Source organism: Mastigoproctus giganteus, chromosome 12 (assembly GCF_048544385.1).
Source record: "Mastigoproctus giganteus isolate SK-2022 chromosome 12, ASM4854438v1, whole genome shotgun sequence".
Lineage (NCBI taxonomy): Eukaryota > Metazoa > Arthropoda > Arachnida > Uropygi > Thelyphonidae > Mastigoproctus > Mastigoproctus giganteus.
In genome coordinates this window covers 153947036-153959101 of record NC_143586.1, presented here as the reverse complement: position 1 = coordinate 153959101, position 12066 = coordinate 153947036, and the positions used below count along the sequence as shown (strand labels likewise).

The 12066-nt window shown below is 34.4% G+C and overlaps 1 protein-coding gene across 4 annotated transcripts in view; it reads right to left on the bottom strand.

The window, feature by feature from the left end:
* LOC150077523 (uncharacterized) overlaps nt 1-12066 on the bottom strand; it is a 623444-nt gene that overhangs the window by 283859 nt on the left and 327519 nt on the right. Inside the window, exon 1 of one of the 4 annotated variants that reach the window (XM_090386797.1) lies at nt 5682-5851. The exons of the other annotated variants lie outside the window; for them this stretch is intronic. Within the exon in view, the coding sequence (XP_090242923.1) occupies nt 5682-5752 (71 nt within the window). The 5' untranslated portion in view covers nt 5753-5851. Of the gene's footprint in view, nt 1-5681; nt 5852-12066 lie in introns of those variants that run through there. 4 annotated transcript variants of the gene reach the window in all.

The window sequence follows — 12066 nt, the reverse complement described above, 5'->3', positions numbered from 1 at the left end:
ATTGTCAAACGCATGTCAAAAATAGTTTCCAACATGTTTTTGTAGAAAGGCAGAAACATTAGAAAACAGGCCTTGTACGTCGGGTTGCATTATATCATCAAAGTTTCTTGCGACGACTGACTAAGTGGTTAAAATAAATTTATTAAAATAAAAATATAATATATACATAAGATAAAACAGAAATATTTTATTTTATTTCTGTTTTATCTTATGTATATATTATATTTTTATTTTAATAAATTTATTTTAACCACTTAGTCGGTCGTCGCAAGAAACTTTCATGATGAAAGGGAAACGTTGTAGTAAGTGCATTTCTTCAAATGGAGACTACTTTGAAAAGGATCATCAAAATATGAATGATTAATAATAAGATGTTGTGACCATTCTTTATTGAACAGCCCTCATAGATGCACATGCACAATACGATATATATTCATGAAAAATAATTTCCGATACGATAAGACACCGTTTTGAAGGAAACTGTTATGCAACTTTGTTAAAAAAAAAAACAAAAAAAAAAAAAAAAAAACACGAAGGTTGAAATATAAATACTTAGATTCAATGCAAAGTATGAGATTATTATTATTTTCTTTGTTAATAATCTCTTTGCATCCATACGGAAAGCAAATGTAAAGATTTATACAGAGGATATTCTTCTGCAATATTGCATTTACTGCAAATGACCACTGATTTACAGACATATTTAATCAATATACAGACATGGACTCCAAACTTTAATTAATGAAAGCAAAACAACTCTTATTAATCAAACGTCTTCAGATAACTGAATGCGAATTCACAATAACATTACATAGTCACAGTTGCTTACACTCGTTAAAATATAACTCCTGCTGTTGCAACCAAATAGAAGTATCTCAGCATAAATATCGGGACTTGTGGATAGACTATTCTGCAAACTGATATTTTAACCACACTCAAAATAAGCTCAATCTTAAAACTAACATCTTCATCTACTAGACTCAGTTTTAAAGTGCATTATTAATATCTGGGCCACAGCTAATAACAACAGAGTTAAACAATATTAATAATTTTCTGACTACAGTAGACTTTCGAAATAACGGCACCTTCGGGATTCAAGGTGCCGTTATTTCGATTTTTCCGTTGTCTAGAAAGTTTTATTTTTAATGTATTTAATGTAGAAATAATGAGCCGAAATAAGAAATAGAGAGATTAAAAATGCAATTTTATTAAATGCAAATAAAAAAAAAAAAACAAAAAAACCGCGATATAAGTACAGAATCCACTTTGAAAATGGCGAACGTAAACCAATACAGTAATCACGTGACTTGCCGTTTTCTTTTCCCGGCACTACAAGACATTTGCGCTGTATGTATACATCCTATCTCAATGTGCATTATTTCGACAGTCTACTGCATATTTAAATTACTTTTTGTTAAACAAATCTTGAATGATCCTAATTTGATGAATCAAGTATTCTCGAGTTTAAACTTAATCCTTAAAAATAAAGATAATATACTTTCTACAGTCAATACAACCATCCCCAAAATATATTCTTTTAGATCCCAAAAAAACACCGCTGTTAGTTCATCCCACACGCGTGATCAAATATGGTTTTAAGAATAGTTTCTATATTATCAACGCTGTCTTCAGCAAACTGAATTTTAAAATTTAAAATGCTTATTCTCTTGTCAAGCTAAAATTTTTGGTAAGAAAACATATCTAAAATGAACTTATATAATGAGAATATTTTTTATTTTCCCGTTGTTTTACTAAATGAGATGGAATCAAGATGAATATTTCTTTCTCCTCTCCTTTTAAAGTGGAGGGGTTAGAATTATTTTGTATAAGGTTTTCATGTTTAATTCACTAGAATAATTTTAACTTGTTGACAAGGAGCTAACTACTCTTTAACAAGTTCTTTGGTGTGCAAAAATTTTTTTATTGGAAATAAATATTGCATTATTATTTACATATATGTAAATTATCGATTTTATCTAATTTCTTTCACATGGCCTGATCGCGGTCGATTGGAAAAGTGTAGGCACGAATTCTCGCACATCAAAAATACTAAACTGATCTAGAAATACGTAATTGTGTTTTGAGAAAGAAATAAACCACTGCTACAAGGATAAAGTAACCTTCCAGGCGAACAGTGCCGCTGACCTACTTTTGGTCAATGTTCTACTAGTGAAACCTTGTGAAAATTTCCGCAACGAATTTACTAAGGCTACTGATATACCTCGATGGCGTAGCCAAGTGGTCAGGCACGAGGGGTACAAAAGTACATGTGTTTTGAGTAACTGTGGTTCGAGCTCGCGTGATTACTAAACACGGTACCGTTTCTTGTATTCTCTCTACCTTATGAACTCCTGTGACCGTGTGGTCGTCCCGCAGTATAAACAGAAAATTTATTTATACCCTCGATACTATGAAATTAATCCGGGGGGAGATGGGAATGATTTTCGCTTATCCAGCTATCTTCTATTTTCTTCATGTGGAATATACTTTATACATAAATCCTTTTCACAACAGTGACCCAACCAAATTTTTATTTTAATAATACTGAAAGAGTTACTAGTTTCCAGTTAATCGGAATCAGATTAAGTCAACGTCAGCTAACAAACGCATATGTAAAGTCATTTAACAGCATCCAAGTGGTGCTCAAAGTATAAACAGCCAACTTTCCTGAAACCGCTGTAAATTGGTTAAACTCTGTCAATATATTTTCAGTGTAAACCAATGTTGCCAACTGCATTATAATTGAACCACAAGGTACTGTAATGAACCAACAACACAACAGTGAACCATGACGTACTATAGTTTTAATTTAATCAAGTTATCATTTAAAAAATTAAAAAACAAATAATATTCTAGGAAAATTTAATTTTATCAACTAATTTTTTGAAATTAAATTTTAAGAGCATTTCTACTTCTGTTTCTAATCAAGTTTCAACACTGCTTTTGCTTTCTGCTTTCGGAAGAATGATATTTTAAAGTATTTTTGGCAGTATATTTTATATTACATGATCATGGCTCAGTGCATTTTTTTTTTTTTTTCAATTAGTCCCCTGATTAACCAACTGACAAACAAAATCTCCACTTCTGTCCAAGTTTATACATTTACTTTATCAAGGCCACTCACAGAACGTGCCTTCAATCGAAAGGTCGTTACCGATATCACTTAACAAGATAATTCAGTGGACAAAACGAATCGGCTGTTCTGAACAAAAAAATACTTGCAGTCCACTTCTGAGAAAAACTCCAGTTACACTCTCACCCCGAATTACACCTAAATATCCATTAAACTATTGCAAAACACTCTGATTATAAGGGATTAACCCTTGGTAAGTGGCTCAATTTCCACGAACATAACCTTCAGAATCAAAGTCAGGAAAAAGTTTTTCTCTCATGCCATGTCAGAAAACGTCCTGAGTACGTTTTCTGACATGGCATGAGAGAAAAACTTTACGTCTGTACCGATCCATAATTAGATCCCACATAGATTTAAGTACTCCTACACATGACTCCGCTAAATGGAGTGTATTAAAACAACCTTGATCCTTAGGTGCAAATTGCCTTAGGCGCTTTCGGAAACCTCCAGTGCACAGCACGATGTTCATGATCCTCCTATACATCTCTGAAGGAAAAACTTCTTTTAAACAATGCAGCCAAAATCTGGAGTCTACCTACATCGCATTAGTAACTATTTAATCTGTGACATCCACATTTTAACTGATCATAACTGTTTGCTCCACAGTGGGCCGTACTATACAGGATTAAACCAAACAGGAGCAAATAGCAGGAATTCAATTAATTGAAATTACAGAAATCTGGAACTTCTCATTAAATGAAATTCACCATGAAGATATATTGGATACTTCATTGATTCCGGCTCCAATAATATTTGATGATTACTTCCCCTAATGGGGAAGAGAATTCATTCATACAGTTATGATCAATTTTCTCAGATGTATGTAGACGGCTCCAAAAAAAAAATAAATAAATAAACATTCAGTAGTGGGAGAAGAAGCTATATTTCCTTTCCTCACACTTTGTCTCACTTCCAATTGAATTTAGTACTCTCTCTGCAGTCTTATAAGTTATCATAGATTACTGGATGCACAGAAATAGGATAAACCGCATCATTCAAGTACACTAAATACAATACGTAGTAAAGCAAGAAGGAATCCCGTAATCTTATATTTGAGTAAAAATAAAATCGAAGTCAGTATCACCAATGTCTTCTGGATTCCATCACATTCCGGTATTAGGTGTGTGTTAAGCGGCAAAGCAATTAAGGATATAAAGCATGATATTATTTCTGTAATTGCGTGACCGCATTCTCGGGTGAGTTGTCATTTACTGGACGAAAAACCCGAGTATACAGAAAGGGAAACCATGCAACCCTCGCATGAGATCGACCAACTCAGCAACGTTATCAAAATGAGCCCATATAAATTCTTGACGTTATTTAATAGGATTCGAACTCGGGCATTTTTCCACGTGGTATAGGAGGGCGGTAATTTTAACCACTGCGCTACCCGCTAGGGCACATCTGAGATATGAGGTATTGAGAAAGCGGATTAGACCGCGAAACATCCTTCAGAATCAAGACCGACAACCCAAGACTACAAAATCTACGTACGATAGATATGTCAGCTACAATGACAGTATACAGACATGAATGACCACCCATTAATAAATTAATGCAAATTAAAAAAAAAAAAAAAAAAACACGCTGGCATTCCAACTCCCACACCAATGAGTAAATTATCAGAACACATTCCACACTGTCCAAAATGTAATTGCTATTTGACAGTGAAGAATAATTCTACTGGATCGCACACTACATCACATATTCCCTATAATGACAAAATTTGAATTTTATTCCAAGTAAAGCCACATTTTCAACGTGATTATATTGAAACATCAAATTTTCTTAATGTTAGGAAATAGTTGGCACCCTCATTTGATGTGTCTGATTAGCTTGTTTACGTTGTTCAAAAATAATGCTATAAAATGTTAACGGTACAAAAATACAAAACATGTTAAGGATACAAAACTTAAGGATGGAGTGTAACTGAATTCATATCGCAAACTTAATTTTCCAGTGTATAAACGTTCAAACCTAAGTTATCTCCCCCATGTTAATATATGTACACCCTTCAATCCAACCAGCTGTACAGGGTGTGAAATCAAACGTAATAAACTGAACTTATTACAGTTAAACAACTAAAATTAAATTTTTCTAATTAATAACTTAAAAAAATATTAAGATCAGAAGATTTATTTACATTTTAATTAATCTGCAAAATTAGTTTTTAATTGTTTAATACGAGTTTCTGAAATACTAGAGAAAATCTGTTCCGGTATTTTTAACTTCGGTGACGTATCTTCAAAAACATAGGAAATGCAAACTCCATCACAGATAACCCAGAAATCTATATTAAAAATATAAACAAAAAGAAAATTTTGCTAAATCCATAATTATAAAAACAAAAATATATGGCATAACATGTAGGGATGTAAACATTCTTTTTCTGTACATCTAACGACAACTACATCAGTGATGATAGAGAAATCATCACTGAAAATATGTCACTACCACTATATAATTACAAAGAGAAATAACTTCAAAAAAAGTTTTCAACTTTATTAAAGCTTTTTACTTCACAGAGCCTGAGAGAATGACAACTTACCTACGAAAGAATCGTTTAAGCCTTTTAAAACGAAAATTTCCAGATTGAAATTTATCCGAGTTTAGCCCCATCTTCCACAGGAAGAGGTGAACTTTGCCGAGAACAGATCTTCAATCAAAAGTATCACCGAACCATAAATGCTAAACACAGAAAGCACCACGGGCAACCACAATCGAAAGTACTTTGGCCTAACACGCGACGCGCATCGTGATCCCGCACGCGGGATTTGTATGACTCAACGAGCCGTAAGTTTCCGTTATGACGCGTCTTCTTCCTCCGCTTGTACGGGCAGCCGTAAACAAGTATGTAAGAACGCGACACTGACTTGGAGAAGGCGACCACTTGAAACGCCTACGCGCACTTCCCGGAATCACGAAACGATGACGTCACAAAGGTAAAGTTACGGAGGGTGCATAAATACCGATCAAAGGGCATTCAAAGGAGATCTTCATCCGATACAAACATATGATTGTGAGATTCTTTAAGCAAGCCGAAAAGATCGTGGACAAAGATCGCTTTGATAATGATTGTTAATAATCACATTTTTAATAGGTTAGAGTAATACGTTATATCAAAATGCTAATGGAAGTGACAGATGGACAGACTTATTTTAAAATTTCGAAACACTGAATTTAACAATTGAGGGGAAAAATAAAAGAAAAACAGGAATGAAAGACTGATAAAGTAGTTGATAATTCTTAATTAATATTAATTTATAACAAATATATTTATTCCTTTATTTCTCTATTTTGGGGAAATAAGCAATAGGCTTAGAATGGTGTACGCCTGTTTTCCAACTCTGTATACAAATGTAATATTAGAATATTAGAAAATTTATAGGTATTAACATCAGTTACAAAGGAGGTATATAATTAGTTTAAAATCGAACGGAAATACATAAAAACAAGTTAGTTAATATACGTAGTGCGTTACATTTCAGGCTCGTTCCATTTGTTCCCCTTTAATTAAATGATTTTTTCTCATTTTCTGTGATTAACAAAAATGAAAAGTAAATATAGCAATCTCCTATCAATTTATTACTAAGATCATAAATTTATAGAAGAGAGAGAGAGATATCGTTGATAAAATTCTATAAGTTTACATTCGCTGAACTTAAGCCATTTAGTTTAATTATAGCTGTATAATTTTTATTACTCTTCTCCCATATACTCTTTTCTTTTTAAGTCTCTTTTCTCTCTCTGCATATATGTAGCTCTTCACAAGCGACATCACGTTCTAGTATCACAATACAAACGAAGAGTGCACGGACATAAAGCTAATAATATCGCATTAAAACTACATTTCATCTATGAATTTCTTCTATTCCATACAAATTGTACGTAAGAAAGAAATAATTGCTGCCTGATTTCTCTTTATCCGATTTTAATGAAATTTAATTCGGCTCGACAATTTTTTTAACAAGCACAAATACAAAACAATCATGAAAATTGTGAAACTCTGTGCTACATGCGGACGGACTGACAATACACGCTTAGCAAATTCAAATAACTGTCATCATACTTTCGTTTTGGTCTTTTATTAGTTGGTTCCTGTTTTTTCACTTCGGATTTTTGGGGAACAAAAGGCTGCGATTGTTCATCCTCACTTTGAAGTGTGACAATATTGTGTTCGTTTTCATCAACCACAGTTGCACAACTAGAAGTACTTGCTTCTCGTTTTAAAGTTCATTTTTTCAACCACAAATCCATGCTCATTTATTTTAAAAATAATATTTCGAAATACTGATAATAATAAAAAAATAATTTATTTAAGGAATTGAGTTTAGTTATGATATCGGTTCGCTTCACCCTTTCCTTCACAACCCGCGTACTTCAAATCGCATACTAATGGCATATTAGATCACTACATTGCTACTTTTTCGTAGATGTTATTACCTGTACGCATACTTTTCTAGGCAAAAGTCAGCCAAAATAAAGTGTTCTGCGGTCTATTTGATTATTAGTCTATGCCAATATATTAATATATTATATTAATATACAGGGTGTTTCAGTTAAACGTTTCAGAACTTCTAAGAGGGGTAGGGTACATCCTGACAACTCGAAATCATATAGCAATGTGGGGTCGGAAATGCTTTCCTGAAGCGGCGTTGTACACAGAAGCACCATAAAGAAAAGAGACCGTAAGTGAGAAATCGTTTTAATAATACATGAAAAGAAGCAAAAGGTACATGGATTAAAGTAAGTGTTCGAAGTTTCTTCCACGGGCTACAATGCACGCCTCATCTCCGACGCATGGACATCCGAACATTCTGGAATACTCCAGGCGAATTTCGAATTTCTTCGGCAGCTACTGCGATTCTTGCAACCAGCTCCTCAGCATTGTCAACAGGGGTGTCATAAACTAGCGATTTCATATGACCCCAAAAATAAAAATCAAGACATGATAGGTCGGGTGGACGAGCAGGCCAACGCACGGGACCACCACGTCTGATCCACTGTTGACCAAATGTGACATCCAGGTAGTTACGAACATCTCCGCTATAATGGGCAGGGGCTCCATCGTGTTGGAACCACATTGTCTGTTGCGTCGATGCAGAAATCTGTTCATCTCTCAAAAGTTGTGGCAATACTTGCTGCAGAAAGATCAAGTAGATAGGTCCGGTTAGACGACACGATAACAGGTAAGGTCCGATGAGGTGATCTTCCATAATACCGGCCCATACATTGACTGAAAATCGAATCTGTGCTGCACGACGTCGCACGACGACTTCTGTGTACAATACCGCTTCAGGAAAGCATTTCCGACCCCACATTGCTATATGATTTCGAGTTGTCAGGATGTACCCTACCCCTCTTAGAAGTTCTGAAACGTTTAACTGAAACACCCTGTATAATAACCAAAAAAAAATAATGTTAAAAAGTATAATGATACAAAAGCGGTGTACGTTACAAATAGGCACCATTTGTTTATTTTATTATTTTTTTTAATTATCAATTACGATTTTTCACGGAACACAGTTTGGGAAACGCTGGCATACATATATCTGAACGCGCCTAAAAAAAAAAAAAAAAAAAAAAATCTATGTACATAGTGTTATTTACAAATAAAGATTTTAGTTTCAAATGCAAAAATATATATCAAAAGTAGGATTTATACTTTTGCATCTTGACGCATTTACAGTGTATAATTATACATGTAATTAATTATTTCATTTATTTAAATTTAATTTATTTTAATTAATTATTCATTTAATTATACATGTAATTACAAACCACAATCAGGTATTTTCTGAACCTGATTTTGACATACATTAATCATAATATCCATATCATGACATTGCGTGTCTGGATTGCTACGAACTCCCTACTGAAATAAACAGGACAGAAAAGATCTTGCACTATGGACTGTCAACATCTCAATATAACAGCACAGTAATTAGTGGAACAGATATCATGTTAGACTATTCAGATAAAATCAGTGAAAGAGACAAACTCACTGACAGTACACAAGCTCAAACTCAAAGATGAGAGCAAGGTCACAAACAATTTATAAGAAAATATAATTTGTAGTAACATATAGAGCTGACAGAATATTAATGATCGAATTCAGGAAATAAACAGTTTGAGATTATTAATAAAAGTTGATTTTTGGGAATAGCAAGTAAAAAAAATCTAAAATATCACTTGTTAAAAGGGTTATGTTATGCGCTTATTAGCTGCGAATGAATTAAGACGAAAGAATACTATTCTACCAAGTGTTAATATTAAGAAATTTTATCGTAAACTATTGCAAGGGAATATAAAGTAACCACCGCGATACATGTACTTAAAATTCACGTATAAGATGATATTTCAAGTTTCTGTTGAATCTTGTCGTCAGGCCTGGAAAACAGAGGGTTCCGACCGGACCAGAGAACGAAAGAAACTCACTTATCTTACATTTAGTTGCAAATTTTTACAATAAATTTAATATTAACACGTGGTATATCAATGGAATTGTCAATTTTCATCAGCTTAATAAATTGTAGAATCCTATTATAATTTTGAAATGATCAAAATTAATTAATCTGTAGAATCCTCTATAGAATCAAAATAGACGTAAGTGGTGTGGAACGGCAGGACAAAAATCAGTTAACTGATTTAACTGCGTGGAACGGACTAGTTCCTTTGCAGATATGATTTATATTTTTGTAATCAGAACAACTGGTCTTTTACTCTATTTTATTTTATTTATTGTATGAAGCGGTACCCGCCAAAACTTTGGCAATACCGCTATTCAATTCAGATAGTTACGAACCACATCCCCACCCTGCTTGCTCAATTGGCGGGTGGGCATATCCTTAAAAAGACAAAAAAAAAAAAAAAAAAAAAAAAAGAGAGAGAGAGAGAGAGAGAGAGAGAGAGAAAGTAAGTAATAACAATAATAAATAGAAAAGAAGAATATGCGTACGTATAGTAGACAATTCAGGGTTCAGGTTAACGCGTCCAAATTCATGTCCAAGATAGAATTGCCAGCTCAAAGAGTCTGAGTTCTGTAGAATCGCGAACTGCACAAGAAGCTAGAAGACTTCTCCAGCTTCATTCATTCATGATTCTAGAGAATCATGAATCAATACAAGATACTGGAGCTCTCCAGAGTCCGAACTCTGAGGTGTGCCCGTGACAATTACAATGCTGACAGCACCATGAACTGCAAGGGGAATCAAGAGTAAAACCGAAGACGCCACCGATTATGTGGATGCAGAAGTGGGAATGGACACCCATCCTGATTCAGGAACAGAATACCACTTCCTTCCTTGCCCACTCTCACCAAAACAAATTCAGTCATTCTGTTCCGTCACACAGCACAATCCTGCATATGCGAATCCATAAGCTGTGTAATCTAACCTTGTTATTGATACCACACAACGCCTTTCGCATTCGAGTTATATAGCACCCAGATCCTCACCTATAGATCGCAAGAGCCTATCTACCGCAGTGTGATACTCCACCGCGAGGGACTACCCTCAAAAGAATAGACCTACTCCTGCCGGAAGAGATGGAAACCTGAGTATGACACCTGACTCGAGCAATCCAAGTTTTAAGAATTCTAGTCAAACAACCTCATGAACCATAAAAATATACTGTTTTATGTTGCACTACCAATTCCAGGTTTCCAGGCGCATAAATGTTCTTTGCCTATGAAATAACAGAGTGGCGAAGTCCTAGGAAGTCTTTTACCCGCGATTTTTTTCCTACAATATAGTCTTTTATTCTATAAAATCGCGGCTTAGTGTGTTTTTCACTCATGAAAAGAATATCTTGAATCGGGGTGGGATGAGGGGAACCGCCGTTCGTCACACACATCGGTAATGCTACTGGGTACACACTGCACATTATGTACATACAATAACGGTTATCCTAAGCAATCGAGACCGAGGCTATTTTAGACAGTCCAGTTTTTCGGATAATCAATTTTAACGCAATTTTCTAGAGTACAAAAGACAAGTAGCAAAAAATTTAATAATAAAAAATTACAGTAATTTGCATTTGGTATAGCGTGTACATGCTTTTACAAATTACAAATAACGCTAATATCTTTCTTCTTGAAAAATGGCAGTGTTTTTTTTTTTTTTTTTTGTCGCTGAAAGATTATATATTTTCTTCAAACATATCACATCACCTGGTTCATATTCAATTCTTTTTCGATTCAGCCCTTCTAGTAGTAACCTGAAAGGGGGGTTTAGCCTGCTGTTGGTTTCCGTGGCTTATATTCATCTTGTTGTCCCACCAACCTTCATTTTCGGTTTCTGATTAGTATTTCAAGATAAAGCTAAAACATATATTTCTTGGCTAAATGCCTACGCGTATGAAGGAGTTTGTTTATGCATGGGTAATGCATACACATTTCTACTATCAAGGTAATTTTAATGATATCTCATACTGTGAATATCTTCACAATGAGTTGTCATGGTATTGCACTACCTCGAATAAGTAACGCTTCATCTATGGAGACGACTAATGTTACTTATTCTCGGCGGATACCACCAACTAGACGGCACCGATTCGAAGCTTATTGGCTTCTCATCGAGTTATATTTCATAACTGGGTTGTCACTATTGCAACAACAAGGTACCTGCCCACCCACAGATGAGAAGCCAATAAGCTTCGAAACAGTGACGTCTGGGTGGTGGTATCCGCCGAGAATAAGTAACATTAGTCTTCTCCATAGGTGAAGCGTTACTTATTAGAGGTAGTGCAATACTATGACAACTCGTTGTGAAGGTATTCATAATATGAGATATAATTAAAACGATGCATTAAAACTACCTTGGTAGTAAAAATGATGTATGTGCATTACCCATGTATAAGTAAAGTCCTTCATAAAAATAAAGCTGTTCCTCTTTATCAAAAAATTAACCTGAATATTGATCGTTACAAAAGTA